Here is a 23,793-nt window from a genome sequence, read left to right on the forward strand (position 1 = left end):
TTTTACTTGAGTAACTAACTGACTAACTGATGCACAGAGTAACTGAACTGATTACATGGTAGTTGTCGAGTGTTCACTTTACTTCCTAGTGGGGACTCGAGGTTGTATACTATTTGAATAAAAATTAACATTTTGTTACAGAATTCCCCGATGAGAAAGCTGGCAGAAACCTTACCCTTGTAGCCAAAACTCTCCAGACCCTGGCTAACTTCACCCGCTTCCAAGGTAAGGAGGCGTACATGGAGTTCCTCAATGACTTCCTCGAGGAAGAGGCTCCCAACATGAGGACCTTTCTCCAAGAAATTTCCGTGAGTTCATTCTTTGTGGAAATGTTTTTAGCATTTCCTTTTAATTTTACATATATGTATACATTTTTTGTAAAAATTCTTTTTTTTATTATTTAGTAACATTTTTTAATTTCTTTATTTTTATATACACAATATATCAGTTATTTCTTTATTTTTTATGAAAACAAAAAATATTTTATTTTTTATATAGTGAAATTTTCTTTATTTTTTTATTATTAATTTAATTACGTCATTTATTGACAATTTTTGATGGAATTCCATTGTGATAATAATATTGCATCGCTTTCAACCTTGAAAAATAATTAACGTAAACTATTTTATTTTGTATAAATGATTTCAACACTGTATTGTATTTATTAGTCTGGCAGTGATATTTTTGTCTTGTTCCAGTCCCTACCCCCGGGAATGAAAGGCGCCCTGCAGGAAGAGTGGGGAAGTGGATGTCCAGCCGGCTTTCTGGACCTCGGCAAGCAGCTGGCCTCCCTCCACATGCTCCTGGCGGACTGCATTCCTCGTTTGTCCCCAGCCGCTCAGCAGGTAATCTATTTGAATCGTCTTCTTTCCATTTTCTCTCCTCGTGGAGCATATGGCCACAACTAGTCGCCGCCATTCAACCCCGTCCTGTGTTAGCTCATTCACTTTGTCTCAGGACAATCCGGCCTGTTCCGCTGTATACAGTCGGTGGGCGGTGAAAATGGCCAGCAGGGTTGATCTCATCAGTCGGTATTTGCGGTATGTGATCAAACCACTTCCAGCGCCGTTTAAATAGTCCCGAAAAAATCAAATACCATACCCACTGTTCTGATTTTAGCTATCCTTTTTCCTAAACATGAAAAATCGGTAGATTTGGAATAAAATTCAATGGATTGCTAGATTTTCTTAAAAATCCTTAAAATCAGAATTTATTTCAAAAAGTCATTAGGTTTGGCAAAACAGGGTAGTAAATAATTTGTTCTAAATAAAGGCCCGCTAGAAAAGGTTCATCATCATCATTTCCTTTCCGCTCCTAATGGTGCATAGGGCACTGCATTGGTACACCAATCGCAGCGTATCTTGATCATTTTTGTTACATTGAGGTAAGATGATCAGTCTTACGCTTCAGTTACCAGTCTAGGGACTATGAAATATTCTAGTGTGAAAACACCCCTTTTAAATAAATATTTCACATCAACTATGTCGGGAATCGAACCCGAGACCTCTTGCATGGCAGGCTAACGCGCTGACCATTACACCACGAGGCCGACAAAAAGAAAAGGTTACTTGCTTATATTCCGATAACAATCATTCATATTTCCTACAACATGAACATGAATCTTAAGATCTTAAATGGATGAAATTGGTTGTTCTGGTGTCATTTATTTATTAACCCTTCTGTAATGATCAATAAAACATTTTGTATCACTTTTCATTTTTGTGTTATTTTTACTTTCCGTCGGATCATTTTGCCGCTATGTTTTAATATAAAAATGACCAATCAAATTTTATAAATTAAGTAAAGAATGTAAATAAATACCCCCCATTCTGCTATATAGAAAGTGATACAACCTCGTCTACGCAATCAGTTCCGAATTCGGCGATAGGGCCTTTGAAATAGCCGAACCTTTGGTGTGGAATGTCCTACCTCCAAAAGCATGAAAATGTGATAAGACGGCCAACTGTGATATTGGAGTAACGGGTTCGATTCCCGCCAGTTGCAAGAAAAAAATCTTTAATCTTTAAAAAAGATTTTTTCCTCAATTGGTCTGGGTGTTGTGGTGTATTTTTCATTACCTCCTTCCATATCTCCTCTATCCCATGTGACGATTATATTTCATCCTGCCCCATTTAAGCAGCGCGTAACTAAGCACGGGTCCGAATAATATTTTTTGGTACGTCAACATTCGAGTATGGCAATACCACGCCAGACCGAGCATTTTGCGTGTAACTTAACAAAAGCTAAGATGTAGTTTGTTATATCGTGGGAGCATCGCCTTACAGCATCTAAGTACTATGTAATTGAATTTTTAATCATATTGTCGTTTCGATTTGCCAGAACACGGAATCTAATGATGTATTTTTGTCCATAATTGGACATTTTTCCCACTCCTCACAAAGGGGCGTTACACCCACCTGCTGACAAGCCTCTAAATAGAGGCTTAGCGGGTCATTTTTTTTTTTTTTAAATTTGTACATTCAGCAACAATCCCAAATAATCAACTCTATGAAGAAATTTTCTGTGTAAACTAAATGTGCAATGAGGAACTTTAGCCCTATGGGAAATTGGATTCAAAAATGTTTTCTTGCGCGCGTTAAAAATTAGAGGATTAAATTGTATGGTAAAATTTCTTAAAAATGTATGAAAAAAAAAAAGCATTTTAATAAAAATGCACTACTTCGAATGACGTCACTGGTTCATATGAACCATCCATTGATATGAGAGCTTTGAAGGATATCCGGTTTGGTAAACTGTAAACGAACCAATCGGAAGAACTGACATAGAACAACCTCTGACGTCACACGAGGAGTTATTTCAGAAATACAAAACTTTAAAAAAAGCAAAGCGCCGATAATACGATATATAAAAATTAAAAGATTTTGGATTAGTTTAATATTCTATTAACAAATAAAAAAATATAAAAAAGACACCAAACTTCCTTATTAAAAATGTCTACATTAATACTGCATTCATAATACTTTTCACGTCTACGTGCATGAGAATGGCAATTTGATCTGTAACTTGGATATGTTTTCGGTTTGTCCAGGAATTGGATCCTCTGCCGAGTATCCTAGTGCAGCTGACCGAGGAACTACGAGAGCACACAGGATCACAAGGAGACCTCACTCTACACTCTCCCTCCTCCGTGCACGACAACATATTCAGGTATGCTCGACAACTCCATCCCTTGGTTTTCTGTATTCATTATTCTGGTAAATGGAGACGTTATTGAGAAGTGAATATGGAAATCTAGTCTCCTATAGAGCCACCCGACTTCTGTGGATGAATTATCTATAGTCCTTAATATATAGCATGATTAGAGTGACAGTTGTCATAAAAACTGACTACATAACTACACGAAAAATCATTTGTATTTGTTATGTTATTTTTTTTTTAAATACAATGCTTGACATGTAAATCAACATAAATAAATCAGCTTTAAAACAAAAAAAAAAAAACTCAAATAAACCTAATTATTAACGATGTTCTTACAAGGTTACATCATTTTGCATTAACGTTTGAGATGGGACAAATTGATCAATGTAATTTGATCTAATAAAAATAAAATTCATTTGATAATGTTTACGAAAAAAGTATAAATGTCTTATTTTTTTGGTGAATAATTGTATTCAACACACTATAATATGCTTGTTTTTGCGTTTTTATATCAATTTTCAGAAACAGAGTTTCATGTTTGCATGAAAAACTGATAAAATCAATTTGATCAGTACATGATCAGTGATCAGTAATTTCCCATCACTATTGACATGAATTTGACAGCTGTCATTTTAATCAAGCTAAATTTTAAGGACTATAGGATCAAAATGAAATTTGCTACCAAACTTTGATGTCTGAGTTAAGGTTACCATTGCTCTCCACCAGAAGGACAATTGCTGACCTCGCTCTAATGCACAAAGTGATATGCACCATAATAGATTGCCCAAAATTACTGTCCCTGATAAACTTTCTGTACCCCCAAGGACCACCAGACTCCGACACGTGTTCCAGGGTGAGTACATCAGGACGAACTTCACCCACCACTCTCCTCTCCCCCAGTGATCATCCACAGAACAGCTGAGCTGCTGGACTTCATACCACTCCTGCTGACATTAAATTAGCTATCCTATCCATCGAATAGCCACCCCCTCAATTCTCCCCTTTTTAACGTGTTTCTCCATTCATCTTCACTTTATTTCTTTTTTTTTTTCTTTTTAGAATGAATTACATGTTAAGTGTAATAGTTCTGAGTTTATTTTTGTTATTTTCTATAATATTTTATATGTACTTTAAACTGTACATTTTTAAAGCCCTCTGGACTTTTATCAAATAAATAAAAACAATTCTGTCTTAAAAAAGTATAATTTTTTTCACGCGTGAGTTTCTATTTTTATCTTTCGGAAATAACGAAATATACAATTTTGTCTAAAGGAAGAGACCATTGCAGGAGACTGCTGCGAGATATTGCGTAGATTTATATACGATGTTCATTAAAATTTATTTTTTTGTAGCAATTTTTATTTTTAGTATTCTTGAAGAATATGCATGCTCTCACTTTTCATTATTTTGTATTTCAACTCAACACAAGGCTCTTGGCTTCATAGAGTTTGGGATACGTTTTTGTAATATGTATGAATATGAATAAATAAAATAAAAATATATATTAATTAAGCCGAAACTCTTTGATAAGATTTTTTAATGTCTTCATTTCTCTATTGCTCACTTGTTCATCCTCTTTTAGAATATGCCTTCGTGATCTGGTCTCCCTTCTATGTAGGCCGGATAAATCATATCGAATCGATGCAACATCTTCTTCTAAGAAAAGTAGCATGGATGACTGGTCTCGAGAGGGGAGACTACACTTATGGAGAAATGGAATCAATCTTAAAATCTCAAGTCTGCAAAAACGTAGAAATAACATTGACTCCATATTTATGTTTTATTTACTGAATTACCATCGTTACTGGAACAAGTGGCATTCAATGTTCCGATCCGCCGGTTGCGAAATAATAATGTGCTGTTCCTCGATCAGCACAGCGCATAAATTTTGTTTATCATTGTTGGAATGGACTGTATAAGTCCGTCAATAAATAAGTCAAAACCAATGTTTGTCTAAAAAATATGTTCACCATTGATTAGTTTGATGGTCATTTGCTCGGATTCTATTTAATGGATTTATTTTTCTGTTACAGATTCAACGATCCAACCTACAGCCCGTCGGCTGACAACACTCTGGTCCACAGCTCTCCAATCATGAGCCGCAACCCCGTCCAAGTCGGCACCATCAGCTCCAGCGGCTCCAGTCAGCCCGACAGCACTCCCACATCACTCCTAGCCCACAAGTCTCCCAGCCTCGGAGTCCGTGCGGCCACCCTCCCCAGAAACAACTACAACGCCGGACCGGGCAACCCGGAGAGATACAACTCCCAGTACAATAACAGAGAACACTGCGTCAATCTCAAACTCGTACAGATTGGATTCGATAGCAAGAATGCCTCTTCCCCCAGCCTGGCCCCGAAAATCAACGGATCCAACGGAAACATCGTCCTGCATTCATCGCAGAGAAGTGTCACCAGCAAGCGGTCTAACGACGACGCTTACAAAACCGCCCGTGGAATTTTCAACGAAGGAGCCACCAACGGAAGCAATTACAACAGCGGTTCCAGAGACTTCTACAACCGAGAAAATGGAAATGTACCCAAGAATCTAGAAGAACTCTCGGATCTGCTGCGCTACGCCGATGACCAAGAACATGAAAACAACGAAGAAAACATAATCAACCAAAGAATTACCAACCACGATATTGTGCCTCAGAACGTTAACATCATCGCGAACGGTAATCATAACGTACACAACAACGGATCTAATGTCTCAATAAGTGCCCTGTCGAATGTCGCTAGTTCCGGTTACCAAAGCTTCGCTACTTATAGTCAGAGTTCTAGCCCTGTCGAGCTCTACGCCGGACAGCCTGTCAATGCTAACTATTGCGAGGGAAGCCCCGCACACCAAAACAGAAGACCCGGGCAGATCGTTCTCGACAACAGGAGAAACACGTACGGGAAAAATAACCAGCAGAGATTCGAGTACGAAAAACAAAAGTTCGGCATTCAAAACTTTACCAGAGACACCGGAGCCAATTCTCCAAAACTGAGCGCGAATGGTCCTTTGACATTTACGAATCCCGTTTACCATATTGAAAACAGAGCCGAGGAATCTTTTCAAAGGGAAGATAATGGAAATGTCGCCAGACAGCCGCCCAAGCGCAGCGTTTCCACCACTTCGAGCTCCTCTGTCGAGGAAGACGACACAACCGACAACGTGGAAACAAACTCCGAAGGCAACAACAAACCGTACCGCGAGCGCTACGTTCACTCGAAACAGCAGCGCCGAACCGCCCGAATCTCCGATAAGCAAACTGCTCCCGCGTACCAAGACTTTTTAAGACACTCCAAGTCGAATGCGGAACCGCAAGCCCACAGACGATTGGTCGGAAAGTCCCGAAGCAACAGCTCCGAGCTGACCTCGAACGCCGACGCAAAAATCAGTGCCGAACCCGTGCCGCCGCTGCGGCGAGCCGCCAATTCGCGGCTGCCGCGAACAAACCCGCTCTCTTCGTACAACCAGAGCAACTCGATTGTCAAAAACAACGTTACGCATTTCGGACAGAACGCCTCCGAATCCGCATACCCGAATTTTTCACGCAACGATTCGATGTACTCGGAAACCCAACGGCCGGACTCCAACGTAGAGGAGACCAACAAAGAGATGTATCGTCTGCAGATATCTCGCAGCCAGAAAGCTCTCTATGACAGAAATAACTTGGACAATTTCAGTAATTCCAATTTGCCGAAGATGCTCGAAAAGTATGACGGGAAGGCAGGCGCGGATGGAGGGAACATGGCGAGACACGATGCGCAAGCCGATGCAGCCGTGAAGAATAATTACAAGAACAATGTGGACTTCTCAGCATTGAGAGTTACGGAGAATGGTTACCCTCTCGAGAGAAACTTTTCTTCCAAAACTAACCTTTCCACCACGAGGTTTGTATTTTCACTTACTACATGCTTTTTACTTTTTCCTCATACTATTAATTACATTCAAACCTATTTTTTTATGTTTTTCGAGAAACTAATAAAAAAAGTTCAAAACCGAGAAAAACGCTTAAGTGAGAAATTAAAAAATGAATGAAAAAAATATTTTAAAATTACATAAAACTAATGGTTGTAAAAACAGGCATAATTGGGGATGTTAAATATTTTTTACCTATTTTCAATAATGTCGGTCTCGTGGCGTAATGGTCAGTGCGTTTGCCTACCGTGCGAGAGGTCTCAGGTTCGATTCCCGACATGGTTGATATAAAATATATATTTAAAAGGGTGTTTTAGGCTAGAATATTTCATGGTCCCTGGACTGGTATCCGAATCGTAAGACTGATCATCTTACCTTCATGTAACAAAAAAATGATCAAGACACGCTGCGATTGGTGTATAAATGCAGTGCCCTATGCACCATTAGGTGCGGAAAGGGAATTATGATGATTTTCAATAATTTAATTAAAAATATATTTTTTATATTGAATTTAAAAACAATATTTCAAAATAATTTTACATATGTACATCAATTTTAAAACATATAAATGAGATTTTTTATTTAGAAAAATGTCAATATAGCATTTTTGTTCAAAAAACGTATAAGGGTACAATGAAAACTAACCCCATTGGACTTTGGAACATCACTTAGATTGTATTTCCTTAAAAAATGTATCGAAATTCAATGAAAAATAACCTATATGAAAATTAGACACTTAAACAAAAAGGTCGATTACACTGCGCCTATTTTGAATTTAGTTTGATACAATAATTTGCCCTTTATTAGTTTACCTACTTTTACTCTCCAGCTTGGGAAAGTGCACCCGCATGTGGCTCAGCGTTTTTAGACATATCAAATGAGATTTGAAAAATTTTCAACGTAAAATCACGCTGATGAAAAACGTAAAAAAATATTGTTTGGGGAATATTTTAATGGGAATTTAGGTATGTGAAAAAATGGTACCTGAACATTTTGTCGTAAAAAGCGGGAGAATGTGAAATTGAGGAACGTAAAAATGAGGTTTTACTGCTTGTTTATAATTTAGGCCTGTTATTTCAAAATGCAATTTCATTATTTAAACAAATAAGATATATATCAAGTCTTGTATTCTACGTAGACTCGTGCGACATAGTCACACAAGATTCAAAATAAAAACCGCCAACACTCATTACTGTATTTGGTATTTCAGAGTGAACGAAGAGACTCGAGAGGAAATGGGTGAGTTGGCCGTGCGGCGTCTCAGCTTAGAGGGCGGCGGAGAGAGTTCCAGCGAACCGGAGGATGGTAGTTATCATACAGCGGGTCGACGTAGGATTCCCAAGAATCATCGCACCATCCATCAGGTAGGTGCTATGATCGAGATACACTGCGATTAGTGTACCAATTAAAAAAAAAATATATATATTCAAATTAATGTACAAAAGTAAACAAAATCTGGATCGTGCCAAACTAATAATAAATAAAAGTTTATCGCCGCGTTTCTAACACAGTTTTAAAAAAAAAATCAAACAAAAACAAACAAAAAAAACCACTGTAAAAATTAAACAACAAATATATTTGGACTGAATAAACACAACTTTACACCTTAAAGTTTTGATTCTTGATGAGGAAATCCGTCAATCTTTCGCTTCTCTGCTGCAAACTGGTATAGTTCTTAACCTCGGCAGGAAGCTTATTAAATATTTTTGGTACAATATTTATTTATTTTTATTTATAAATCATACAACACAAAGTATTTTACAAGTATAATACGTTGAATCAAATGGAATGCCCAGGAGTTTTCAATTCGGGACATAAATAATATTAACATAACACATATTGAGAACAACAAAGAAACAAAGTAAGTTTAGCACCTTTATAAATAAATATAGCGCAACAATATAGACGCCAAAAACCTTTTATTTTATTTTATTTATTTCGAATACAAACAGATGTACAGGTTAAATGAATATTTAAAAAAAAAACTATGTAAAATATATACATAGTAGGGCCTGCCATCCAATTATATGTATTCACTAAATAATACTGTAATAAAGCGACGACGGCTTGAAGTTTAAACTATATAAATAATAAATATACTATATATTAAAATAAGATAAATAATATGGACAAACAACTTTCTTGCACAAGCAGAACAAATATATAAAAAAATGCTTTTCATAATAAAAAAAAGTAGTGAATCTACTAAGGGGGATATATTCTGTCGTCCTGCTTCCATAGAAGCTTTGTGCTCTAGACTCTACCAGTTTCATGGCTGTTATCGATCTTGTTCCATGTTGGTGACTGAGCAGGGTTTTTTCCTCATCAAAATGCTTTATTATTAGCTTAAAGTGGTAAAGTTGCTTCACCAGAAGTACCCCACAATGCTTAATAGGATTGTGTCATCGCCTTCGCAAATATTTTTGATTTCTAATAAATAAATTTTCAATCATTATCTTGAGAAGTATTTTCTGAAGATTGTGATGTTCCAAACTTAAAATTCGTAAAAAGGGTTTAGAATTCCCGATACGGATCTGGGCTCGGAGCGGGAGAACTATTCACAGGTCGCAGTGCAATGTCAGGAGCTTGCATAGCACCGACCCCCACCTCTGAGAACAAGAATAAATATGATGAACTGAAGTACTCTCTTATGATAGAGAAAATCCAAAATAAGTTTCTGAGATATCTCTACATGAGAGCGTGCGGGTATTATCATCGGCTCTACCCGACCGAGTTTCTCCAGGGTATGCTCGGCTACAACAGTTTAGAGACTAGAAGGAATGTGTATTTGACTACACATTTTTATCCATTGTTGCGCATTATGATCGATAATTCTGAGATTATGATGAGCATTGGTTTGTATGTTCCTGATAATTACCTAAGACAGCGTCAGCATAGATTGTTTCATATTCCAAATACAGGACGAACAACATCGCTCTGGATATTGATCCGTTTCATGTATCCGAAGGGGTTTTCCGGAGCAGGATTCTCCTACTACTTAGACATAAGTCTCTTTTATGTATTTTTTTCTTTTTTAGAATATGTACGTATTGAATATATGTTTGTAATGTATATGTTATATTCAAAATAAATTAATTGAATTGAATTTAAGTTATTTTTTAAGTAGTTATACACGAGTTACATCCTATTTTCTTGTACATAATGAATTTACAATAGTGAGTACTGGCGGAGAGCTGTGGGCAGGCAACACGAAATGCCAAGATGAAATGTAGTGCGTTCTTCTGATACATGGTGTTTAATATCTCATCCGAGCTAACATTGCAGCGGACTATGTGTTGCGGGCCAAAGCGGAGTTTGGTCCTGTCAAGCTCACAACTGTTAGTGTTGCTTGCCACAACATGTAATATCGGTGATATATTTCCTTCTAACTCTGATCATTAACATGATATTATTTCCTTTACGCTTACAGTATGAACGTGAAATAGAACGCCTCAAGTCATCCGTCGATATGCTGCGTCAGAAATTAGAATCTGTACAGCTCGTGGATGAACCCAGCGGCCGTGGAACTGATTTAGCCGATTCCAAGATGAAGGGGATAATCTCCAGGTAAAAAATATTCAGATTGCGTTGTTAAGAATATTACGACTGGACTAGTCCATTCAAGATCAATTTAGATTATTTTATTGAAACTTACTAATTCCTTATTATCTTATACTATTAAAAAGATATTCTACGATATTAGAAAAACCAAATTTACATTATATTAAAATTACATTCTTTATTTATTTATTTATATTTACATTTACATAATGGACATTTCTAAGGACATATTTATTACATAGACAATTATTATAAAGGAAAGTAGAAACACACAATGGTATATAGTAGACTCGGTGGGAGTGGAAGCGGGAGAGAGGTGTTAAAAATTTAATTTGATTCAGCGATCGTTTGAAATAAGACAACTTGCCATCAAAGAAATCAAGACTGGTATGTTTGTTGGCAGACCTAAGAATTCCGGGCATAGGGGAATGAAAACCATAGTTAGTTCTATGGTTATCGGTATGAAAGAGTAAGTTTTGTCTGAGATTTCTAGTTGGGATATTTTATTTTATTGAGCTCAGTAGTTCAGGTGCATCAAAAAGTGAGTTGAGAATTTTAAATAGGACTAGAAGGTCGGATTTATTTTGAAGGTCTTGAAGAGAAGATATATTTAAGCTAGTTTCTAACTCATTATACGTATATTGGTCTCTGGATAAGCCCAACCTCCAGCCTATCTTTCTTAAAAATCAACGTTGAACTGATTCAATATTTTTGTTGTGAACATCATAATATGGAGACCAGATAACAGAGGAATACTCAAGGTGCGGGCGTACTAGGGAACAGAAGAGAGTTTTAAGGGTATTGACATTAAAGCCTATAAGATATACGATTTCCTCTGTACCTTGAAAGGTGATATTTTTTAATGTATAATATGTACATTTTGCTACAAGTGGGTACTTCACATATTACCACCTTTTTTTGCATTGCAACAAGCCAAGAGGTACAAATTACAGTCACTCCACTTTAAAATTATATTGGTGTTTTTTGTAGATATTTCTCGATAAGTCTCCATAGGCGATAATTAGATAAGGTTATAAATAAATTTATCAATAGAATTATCAATAACATTTCATGGTTTCGCTTCACTTTTATTTAATTTGACCAACGAGCGCTTTTTCCTAAGAAGGCATCTTCAGGACTGGTGAATTGTTTACAACATTTTAAACTTTTATAAGATCACATAAGTATTGTATTAAGGGACAGATAGCATAAATATAATTACAACTGGTTTGAAAACAGTTCATTTTTAGGAAAGTTTTTGACCGAAATTGGGATAAAGTTCTAGTGCTTTTTTATTAGTTCTTATTATTTAAAAGGTAAGGAAAGAACATAATATGGAAGAATACAAGATCAAATTAAATAAAAATGAAACTAAACAATGAAGTTTTATTGATAATTTTATCTAAATCATTACTTTAAAATTGTTTTTTAGTGTGCTTGAAAGAATCATATATTTATTTATTTATATACGGCATTTCTGCCATTTACATATATGTGGTATAAAAGAGTGCTTAAAAATAAAAATATAAAAAAATCGAGTATAATACATAAAAATAATCATACACATTATAAATAACTTGAAATATATACATATTTTAAAGAAATTATACAATAACAAAATACATTAATCAATCAAATTATAACTATTCCAACCCAATCTCCTGAAGATGATTTGCTCTTTTTGATAAAAATATGTTGGTCACTTTATTTTTTAAGTTAGGCAGAGATAAACTAAATATATTCCCGGTATTCTGTAATCTAACAATAGGTGAGTTATATTGAGCTACCGTTCGAAGTTAAGTTTATTAAGTACGAAAGAATTGTACATATATTAAGTACGTTATAATTGTTTATTGCATTGCAACTGTCCTGATCGCATATTCGTAAATACCCGATGCAAATCCATTCGGGATGTATTGGAATCACTCGGGTTACCCACCCGAACTGGCTTCGTAAATAGCAGACGCGTCTGATGGACATACCTGATGCGTTATCTAACCGAGTAGTTACGAATGGACAACGGGTCAGTTATTTACGAGACTTTCGGATATTGCTTATAAAGCTTAAGAGCAAAAAAGTCTTTCAGAATGAAAAAACATACGGGAAAAGCAAAACGAGGGCATAGAAATCATCCACTCTCGAGGCGCTTATTCTAATGTTACTCGTCTCTTTCCAGATTGTTAGGAGTGGAAGAGGAACTCCGGCACGAACAGCGGGCGATGGCGGCCGCTCTTAACCGCAAGCAGCGTGTCATCGAACGCCAGGGTCAGCGCCTCGCAGCGCTCGGCGCCGCAAACGCGCGCCTGCTGTCCGCATTGCACCACTTGCAGCCTGACGCGCCCCTGCTGCCCTCCGGCTGCATCATCGGCCACAGCGAGACGCTGCTCAACAACCTGCAGGCGGACTTGCGTCCGTTGCACGACACCTCTGTTTCGCGCCCGCATTTAGAACCCAAGATCCCCCCGTACCGGGAACCCCCCGCCGCGAACTATAACACGTACCAAATTACCGCAGACACGAAAGAAAACGCGCTCAAAACTGACGACAAAAACTCCGAATCTCCCTTCTTAAATTATCAAAAGAACGACGGGGCCAACGAAGACAGCCCGCTGCGCTACAACATCGAGAAATCACCGAGTCGTCAATTCTTTCAAGACAAACCGATCAAACATCATCAAATCTTCAACACCGATAAAGTTTCCAACCAGATCTTCAACGAAACCTCGCCGACGCACCAGTTCTACCACGACAAAAATGATAATGTCCACGTGAATAATCTGCGCAACATTGAACACTCGTCTTCCAACCAACAGCTCTATTACAAAAGGGACAATTCTCCTTTGCAGCACTCGGAGTCCCGCCAGCAAATTCCGCTGTACCAAGAAAAAAACGCCTCGAATTTGCAAAATGACGATTATCGCTACTCCCAAAGCGACGTGAACCGCAATAGCGATCCTCTGAGCTCTCGTAGCTACCGCGGACCGAATATCGAGATGACGCAGCAGTTCATACAGACAGAACGTCCGTTCATCTCCACGGAAGGTCACCAAGCCGTCGTTTCCACACAACCGGCGGTGTACTATGCGAACCCATAACATTGTCACGGAGTCGAGGTGGACTCCTCGACCAATGATTATAACGAGTTGTTAATATGACCCATTTGAACATTACAAATTCTCCAACTACTTCCAAAAACGATGACTGATTATTTTGATGTAATATGTACACAAAGCCTACATCACACTGTGTCCAAAAAATTATACAATTCTACATATTTAAATGTATTTTTTCTGAATTTAATTCAGTTCATCACACTATGAATTAGGGGCATTTGCAGGCAAACAAACTCGACAATTAACAAAGAGACCAAAAATAGCATTTCTGTTTTTTTTTTGTACAAAATGGTGACATTTCACAAGTCTTATTAGGTCTTCAGCATATGTGATATTCTAAAATTCCCATATCCTTTTACTATACTCTTTTTTTGTATGGAAATAAAATCATTCACTTTCAAGAAGCAGCCTCATACTAATAAGAGGCTGAAGAAAGACGTGGATTTGAACCAGTATATAGTATATGGTGATTTGGGGATTTCACACACATAATGAATGTCCCGTTTTCAGTCAATTTATTTATTAATTGCATTTAAAAACAGCTATAAATTCTTACAAAGCAATTTTTTTTCATCTCTAAGTATGAAAGCATGTATTCACAAATTCTAAATAATGTTAAATACAATTCTCATGATAAACTTTACTATCAAAATATTAAAAACTTGTTTTAATTTATAATATGAAACGAGCACATACAAAGGGCTCGCAGTGCGTCTCGTCATTTTGACATCACATGTCATGCCTGCCGAGAGCGCTTCTAACAAAAATTGCATGCAAGTATAGAACGGTAATGAAATACGTGCCTCATAGGGTGCAAAAGGTCTCGTTTTCGGGTAATTAAAATATGCATATTTTAAACCTTTGGCTCTTCTGACACATCAAATCAATTCCGAAAATTTTAAAGCGTAAAACCGGGGTGATGAAAAATGTAAAATACATTAATTGGGGGAATATTTGTATGAGAATGTATGAAGAAAAATGGGTCCTGAACATTTCGGTGTAAAAAGCGGGAAAATGTAAAAATGAGGAACGTAAAAACGAGGTTTTACTGTAACAGTCTTTAAAATATTTTTTTAATATTTAAATTTAGATTTACCAATTTTTGTTCAACTTCAACGATGTGTGATTAGTTATCAATGAAGCTCTGAAATAGAGTTCCAATTACAGTACGCATTAATTAAAATAAAGATAATATTTACTCTCATAAATATGTACATTTTTCAAAATATTTTTAATAAATCAGTCAAGCGTGTTTGAATCAAACAAAAAAATTCATTTCAACTTGGGTTAATTCAAAATGCCTTTTAAAGTTTAGTTTGCCTGTCAAAATGCTAACAACTAACCATTATGTAGGTAACATAACATTTTAATCTCGATTATGTCATGTCAATAGGCAAATATTTTTGTAACAGTTTACACATTTTTAAATTCAAATATTTATTTATGTTCTTACACATACCAACAAACTGCCTTTGATTCACGAAAATTTCTGTAAAAATGCCAATTTTGGACTTTGATATTATCGCCCCGATATAAAGGCCTTTTCAAAAAAAATTTTTTTTTTTGATACTTGATCTTAAATTATACTCTGATGAGTAAATATTTTTTTACTCATCTTCACCCATAAAAACAATTCGTCTCTGTTTAAATATGTCTATTTAGATAAACATCTATGTCAATAACAATATAATGTTATCGCTGTTCATTTCTCTTCCATTTTCTACGTAAAATTGTAATAACAATAAGAGTTTATTAGTTTAAATATAAATATTTTCAAAAGAAAATATTAAATAAAATAAAAACAGTATTAAAAGATGTAGTTTTAGATACTTTTATAGAAAATATGGCCTCGATATGAAAATTTTCATACAAATGTCCGGGAAAAAACTGCCATTTTTTTGAAGTGCTCTTTTTAAGCTACATACATAAAATTAATGCAAATATCATTTGATGGATATCTGATTATTGTATTTATGTTATTTTTATTCATTGATTATATTAAATTGAAAAAATATTCACAAATACTATGTAAGGTAGACAAGTAATCGCAGATTCTTATTTTTTACTTTTGACAAAGAAATTGTGCAAAATGCATTTTTTTCGTATATTTATATAAGATACAAATATTTTTTACATCTCTATACCAAAGAGTCGAAAAACATGTAACCAGTTATTATTTTTTGTATTTAAAGTAATTTAGATTGTAAGCTAAAAATATATATTAAAGGTATTTTAACAATAATTGTATTTTTTCTCCTTATGTTTTATGCGCCATTTTATTTTTAAAATGTAGATTTTTAGAATAAATCTAACGCTTTAGTATTTTTTGTTTCATGCGGCGTCTAATGGTGCCGAGATTTGAGTTTGAAAAATCTTAAATCGACGACAGTCATGTAAATAGTCATAAATGTTGAAAACATGAACTTTTCAAAACAATGTGCGTGTAATAGACTTATCGATGTTAAAAAGGCTACAACCTTCCTCAGCATTTTATGCTGTGTCATATAAGCTGACACCCATAGGTACCGGACGTAAATTACGGATGGACTATTACGTTTGTAAAATCATCAGATTTATATCAAATTGTCAAAATATAAAATCTCACAGTTTCGCACTTCTGCTGGGAAAGCATTCCATGCCATAGGGCGTGCGACCGCAAATGCATGTTCACCAAACAACGCATACTGGTATAATGACTGTCCTTAGCTGATCTGAGCGTAAAACATCTTTTAGTTAGTTCATTCGGAATGCATAGTTCTTTTTAGATATTCCGGAGCAGAGTTGTGCAGTGACTAATACATAAATCAACAGAATTTGTATTTCACCATCTGTGGAAAACGTAGCCAGTGTGAATTCCGAAGTAGTGGAGTCGTATGACCGAACTTGGAGACACCAAAAATAAGTCTCGCTGCGGCATTTTATACAGACTAAGCGAATCATTTTATTCATTGGTAGACTTAAACATTTCCATTACAATAATCGACTATAGACACTATAAAAGCATTTATTAATTCACACACAGAACTGTATTGAAAACTTCCAGTCTTCATTTGCTTTCCTGAAAAATTTATGTTTTCAACATAGTTTGAAATAAACTGTCTTCTTTAAATTGTGTTTTTTTGGTTTCGCTCAAAATGCTTATTACAAATTCAAAAAATTGAATTTTTTTTAAACTTTATAATATAATTAAAATTAAAAATGCTGTCTTATAAAACCAGGATTGGCTGATATCCAAATTTTTATTTTATAATACAAATTTTTTAAAAACAGGTGTACAAAAATAATTAGCTTCCATCACATAGATAATGTTATCTATAATTATAAATATTTTTTGTAGTAAGCTTAAGGATCTGATGATATTTATTTGTTACATAACAATTTAATATTACTTTTAGGAGTAAAAATATGAAACCAAATTTAAAATGTATTTGTAATTAATATTTTTATTATTAAATTCATATTAGCCTAGTTAGAAATTATTTTCATTATATTATGCATAGAGTTTTCTGTTTTATTTGTATTTTGGTGTACATTTTTTGTTTTTATTATATTTAAACTGAAATAAAAAATAAATATTTGTAATAAATTTAAACTGTTTTATTTTTTATAACATTTTTCATTCAAACTGTTATAATGATACATCATTATCATTTCCCTGTCCGCTCTTAGTGGTGCATAGGGCGCTGCATTGTGATTCCAATTGCAGCATATACAGATTGCTTTTTTTACATGGAAGGAATGATGAAAAACAATAAACTATTGCAGTGTCGAGAATCACCTTTATGACCAATTTTTCACTATCACCCTGTCGAGAATCAAAGCTAGGACCCTAATCCTTCAAACACTTGCGTCCGTTTTAAGTGACAATTAAAAAATTTAAAATAGATGAATCTAAGTGGTAACATTGTGGCTAAAGTGACGAAGAATGAGAGCAAAGCTATCTTTTTCGCTCAAACACAAAACATGGTGATGTTGCGTAGTCCGTGACTGTCAGTTTAAATATTAACAAGTTAGAACTTGACGCCAGCTCGAGTCATTTGGCAATTAAAACAATAGGGAAAGATGAAATCTATTTTATTTATTCTTTTTAATCTGGGATATACCAATCAAATTGTAATGATTGCGATTCAATCTACATTGGAAAAACTAAAAGAAACTTTAATATTAGAGTAAAAGAACACTTAAGGTTATAATATTAGAAATCAAATACTTAATCCTCACACTCGTTTGAAAATGCCCTCACAAGGCGAGACAATTGTCTTTGTTTTTATTTTATTTTATTTTATTTGGGAAATCAACAGTTCTACATACAATATTTTTAGTAAACAAACAGATAAAGTGTATAAACTCAGAACTAATAACAGATTACCACATAGTATACAAAGTTAGTAAAGAAAATATATTACATATCAAATAAATACATACAATTTATACATATAAAAATGTTATTTTCATGTAATCAAAGATTTTTTAAATATTTTTTTTAAGAACATTTATATTTGTAAAAATAAAATAAAGTGTTCAGTAGACTCAAGTCAGTGTTTGATTTCTAATATTATAAGTTTAAATATGGAGTTTTACAAAATAAACACCAAATCAATCAATAACACGGTGCCTAAAAAATAATATTTTTTCTGAATTCGCAAACCATCTGATAATAATCATAATTTCAATAAAGACACTGGATTAAAAGGACTTCATGTTGAAAATAAAATATTAAAACTAATGGTGACGCGAGAGAGGCGCAAAAGTTAATTCCTCGATAGCTTGAGAGCGCATGAACTGATCCAAGATGGTCCAACAAGGTCAGCCAACACACACGTTATTAAGGACGTTTCAGAAAATGGCAGTCCACTTAATATATAATGGAAATCGACTCACCTGTGTTGAAGTTTTCTCCATTGCTCCACCAGATACTATAAATGCGGGAATGATGCGGATGTTAAGTTCTTTCTTATTCTGCTTTGTGTATCAGGATTTTTGGATATAGGATGCGGTGATGATAATATTGCTGTTGACACTTTAGCGGTAACTTTATACAGCAAGATCGCTATCTATCGCTATCGTACCGCTGTACGAATATTATTTGTAGTTAGTTTTTTATGCAGATCACAGAAGACCACCAGAAGACATCATTTGTTTGAAGAAAAAATACTGCTGTCAGTTTTATTTGAATATGGAATTTGTGAATTGTTGCAATGCGGTAGGTACTGCTAGGCTGCTCAGGTTCCTACTTCTCAAGGAAAAGCCGACAACCAAAACATATAAATGGCAGTAAACATTCATGCGTAACCAATTAGACAACTTGAAAATCTTATAAATTAAAAAAGCGATTCATAATAAGAAAAAAAAAATAAAAACCAAATAAACAATATATCTTTGAGTCCACTCCAGTCTAGTTTCGAAAATATGCGTCTTAAATTACCACCCTTTTAGGAAAAAAATACTTGATTTATTAGCTCCACGAGTAGTATTTAGTAAACATGGATAAAATAAAATAGGAAATAATTCATTAGTTACGTAAACCTCGACGAAGAAGCTTGTTTGATTTGAAACCGGTCGGGGCAAAAAAATAAAAAAAATGTGGTTAAAAACAAAGTTGTATTATTTATTTTATTAAAAGATTAAATAATCGCAATCTGCATTACTTTTGAAAAAAAATTGTTTAAAATCTTTGAAGTTTATTTTATCTGTTGATAAGTTTTTTCTTGAAATTAGAATGAAAAATATCGCATGTCATTTTTATGTGACACTGCCGATTTCTGTGAATAAAGAATTCACCAAACTAAAACAACAAAATATCAATGAAGTGCTAATTATCAGAGCATTAATCAGGTATTATCTAAATCTATACACTGTATTGAATAAATTAGCAATGGGTGTTAATATAGAAGTTGGAGTATAATTATTATAGAAGTTGGAGTATAATGTCCCAAAAAACGGACATTGCCAAAGCTATATATGGGGAGGGGAAGATTTAGCAAAATGTAAACTCTCGTCTTCCACACAGTAGCCAGGCTCTTTATAAACCTGGGCTTGGAGGGCGAGAACTCGGACATGGACCCGTCACAATAGGTCTTCACAGGTCGCAGTGACGTCAGGAGCTTTCATAGCGCTGACCCCCATCTCTAATAATGAGAATACATTTGGGAAGCATATAGTTATTTGTATGCACACTAATAAACAAGGTTAGGTTTGGTTTTTAACGCTTACGTAACGAGCAAGCTCATTGGATGTAAAAAATTGTTTCTTAAGAAGAAAGAAATCAAACACTGATTTGAGTCTACTGTACTTTTGTTCTACTGACTACTGAGACTATTGTTCAGTAGACTTAGTTTAAATATGGAGTTCTACAAAATAAACACCAAATCAGTCAATAAAAGTTGGAGCATTAAATTGTTCGGCGAAGTATATATTTTAATAAAAACCATCTATTTTGAGCGACGTCACTAATTTTTCCGATGACAGTTGTGATAGATTTCTGGTTTGCGGAAAGTCAATTCACCAATCAGCAGAACTCACCTAAGAGAACTTGTCACGTCACATGTGGAGAAATTTCAAAATTATAGCGCTTATAATACGAGACGTAAAAATATTTAAAAAAGAATTTTGGCTTTGTTTTGTCTATTAACAAGTAAATAAATTGAAAAATCACTGAACTTCCTCATTGTACAGATAAATATATGTAAACAATATATTTGTAAAAAAATCTAAAACACAATCATTGATGCGAGTAAAAAGGAAAATTTAATATCTTTTATTACTTTTGATCAAATTGATTGATATGGTAAAAATACAATGAGGATGTTTAATGTCAATTTTTTAAATTTATTAATAGACCATTAAAACTAAGCCATATTTTCAAATATATTTTTATAATAACTCCGCGTGTGACTTCAGAGGTTGTTCTCTGTTAGTTCTTCCGATTGGTTCGTTTACGGTAAGCCGACCGGATATCCTTCACAGCTCTCATATCATTGGTTGGTTCATACGGACCAGTGACGTCAATCAAAGTAGTGCGTTTTTATTATTTTTTCGTACATTTTAAAGATTTTTTTCTGAACAATTTCATGATTTAATTTTTACCGCGCGCAAGAAAACATTTTTTGTATCCACTTTCCCGTAGGGCTGAAATTCCTCATTAATTTGAAATATTTACAACTTAACCTAAAAGCCAAACGTCAGAATTCCCGCCAAACGCTTTCCCGCGCAATCTCTATCAGCCCCGTCGTCGGCCGCCCGGCCCCAGACAGAGACGGCGCTTCGCCGCGCCTGTCTCCCTTCTCGGCTCCGTCCGCGGCCAGCGGTGGAAACAGGGTCGGGGTCAATGTCCCCGGGTACCCACAGCCTAGGAAGATGTGTTCGCACGAACACCAGCGCACGGCAGACAGCTGGCTGACGTAACCAACACACGGGAACGCCGTGCGCCTGTATGCGTGTGATGTAAGATTCACTGTAGCGTGGGGTCAGATTAAAAATGCACAAAAAAAAAGAAAAAAAAAATTACCTTTTAAACAGCGAATTGGCTTCTCAGCAGATTTCTTATTTTTCCTTTACAAAGAAAAAGTTGGAGAAATTCTGTAAATTTAAAAAATAATACACACATTTTAAGGAAATAAAAGCATACGTATTTTTTACACAAAATTTATTTACAAAAATTAAAATAGATGACTGTTAACATAAAATAATAATCAATATAAAGCCTTGTTACATATGAGCCATTTAATTATTTTTTTCTTAAAAGTTTTGTCAACACTTTCTTAGGAATCTTATTGAAAATTTTAGGAATTGCATAATGAAGTGTTCTTTGGCCATACTTGTTTACAAACCTCGGTACTGACAAACCTTGAAATATAATACAAACAAACCATCACGCCGTTTCGCCGCAAGGGTAGGCAGAGAGGATAGAACGCCACATCGCTCTATCTTTGCATACAGATCTCGCTTCCATTTACATTCATTCATCTTCTCATGCACGTGCGCCGATTATTCCGACTTTTAACCTGCCCATCTTCAAGTATTTGTTAAATTTGGTCATGCCATATCTTTCTCGGTCTTCCTCTATTTCTGCATCGCTCTACATGTCCAAACCAGGCCACTCCTCTAGTGGAACGGAAGGCCTGTTGACTGCTGACTGCTGCCAACAGGCCGGCTTCTCTTGAAGAGTTTTAAATGGTTTCCTCTCCACATGAGCAAATGCTGAGAAGTTCCTGATTGGCCCACATTAGTATATCCCTCCTGATCCCAACAGTTTAGATAAATTTAATTGCAGAAAAATGTACTTTTGAAATATAAACCTATAAATAATAAAGCAACTCCTATATATAAAAAAAAATTAAAAAAACCAGGCCTAAATTGAATTAAAATTATTTGTTTTTACAAATTATGGAAAAGAGATTATGAAACCATTTTTTCCCAAATTTTAAAATGCGTATTTATACAGCGCCATTTTTGTGAAAATCACCACAAAGGCGATCTTCATGCACAATAAATAAATATGGCAGAACGTCTTGCAGTTACAGAGTGCAAAATCAAACGTTAAAAAAAATATGAAGGTTTTACGTCATTTGAAAGAAAATTACAAATATTCTTTTTTTATTTAACAAATTACAACAGGGATGGAGAATACCTTCAAGAAGGGAATATGGAGGTCTAGACATTTACAGGGCTTATGGCCTGTCATTGGTTGGTTTAAGTGGCCATTTTACACACCGTGTAACATTCACCATTTTGCCTATGTTTGAACATCCATATTTCTTTAATTCTTCCATTTGTTGATATTACTTGCATGTTTAAACATAGGCAAAATGGTGAATGTTACACAGCGTGTAATGTGGTTACTTAAACCAGCCAATGAGAGGTCATAAGCTCCGTAAATGCCTAGGCTTTCATATTGCCTTCTTGAAGGTATTCTTCATCCCTGTTCTAATTTGTTAATCTTAATGACTCCGGAGGGGGTGAAATCCAGTCTTGTCTACAAGCATTTGGAAAAACTCAAATATTGTAATTATTTTATTTGTTAATAAGCCTTCAAAATGGAATGTCATGTAGACGTGGAAAAATAAAATAAAAAATGACGTGAAAAATAACTGTTGTACAATATATTATATATAATAGGGAAAAATACTTTGTATGCATAAGCAAAGCAGTAAATAACCGGAACAACAGAAGAAAAAAAAATGCATATTTATTTTATTTATTAATTTGACAATATATATCTACATATAAGGGCGGGCATATTGCCTTAAGGCAATTTCTTCCTACCTACCCAAACCGTTCAGTTTGAGAAAATTATAAATACATGGACATATTGAATCTTACAATTTTATACAAAAATTAAAAGCAAAGATTAACAAAAATAAATATACATAAAAAAACACTATACTATGAAGAGAGGAGAGGGGATGGGAAGGAAAGAAAAAGGATAAAGGAACAATTGAAATATTTAGATAGTGACATTTCAATCTTGACTTAAATGTAAATAAAGAAGAGGAGTCTCTAACATTAGTGGGTAGATTATTCCACAATCAAGCGGTTACTACAAATACAAGAGTTAATAGTAACTCTTGTATTTGTAACGGAAATTACGATATTATCTATGAAATAAATATTTTACGTCCACTCTGCCAGGAATCGAACCCACATCCTCAAAAATGACATACCACTAGGTTCAGTTTCAGTGCTACAGAGCAGCGTTTATTTTATAATTTTAAAAAATACATATAAGAATTTGTTACCCACTAAGCAAAGATTAACAAAAATAAATAAACATACAAAAAAACACTATACTATGAAGAGAGGAGAGGGGATGGGAAGAAAAGAAGAAGGATAAAGGAACAATTGAAATATTTAGATAGTGACATTTCAATCTTGACTTAAATGTAAATAAGGAAGAGGAGTCTCTAACATTAGTGGGTAGATTATTCCACAATCGAGCGGCTACTACTGTGAAAGACGAGGCAAGAAAATTAGAGCGATGACAGGGTATTAAAAGTGGGTTCTCTCGTTACTAGAACGAAGAGATAGTCCGCATACATATGAAACTAGGGAT

At 34.8% G+C, this 23,793-nt stretch overlaps 1 protein-coding gene across 2 annotated transcripts in view; it reads left to right on the forward strand.

Annotated features, from left to right (window-relative positions):
- Positions 1-14,915, forward strand: part of raskol (Ras GTPase-activating protein raskol) — a 102,563-nt gene extending 87,648 nt beyond the window's left edge. For both annotated transcript variants that reach the window (XM_088243662.1, XM_088243663.1), the window contains 7 exons: positions 142-308; positions 699-845; positions 3,050-3,168; positions 5,193-7,040; positions 8,279-8,432; positions 10,499-10,635; positions 12,806-14,915. In XM_088243662.1, the coding sequence (XP_088099788.1) occupies positions 142-308; positions 699-845; positions 3,050-3,168; positions 5,193-7,040; positions 8,279-8,432; positions 10,499-10,635; positions 12,806-13,724 (3,491 nt within the window). In that variant the 3' untranslated portion in view covers positions 13,725-14,915. The remainder of the gene's footprint in view (positions 1-141; positions 309-698; positions 846-3,049; positions 3,169-5,192; positions 7,041-8,278; positions 8,433-10,498; positions 10,636-12,805) is intronic.
- Positions 14,916-23,793: the final 8,878 nt, after the last annotated feature.

Source organism: Micrasema longulum, unplaced genomic scaffold (assembly GCF_059751315.1).
Source record: "Micrasema longulum isolate JH-2025_06_02 unplaced genomic scaffold, ASM5975131v1 h1tg000224l, whole genome shotgun sequence".
NCBI lineage: Eukaryota > Metazoa > Arthropoda > Insecta > Trichoptera > Brachycentridae > Micrasema > Micrasema longulum.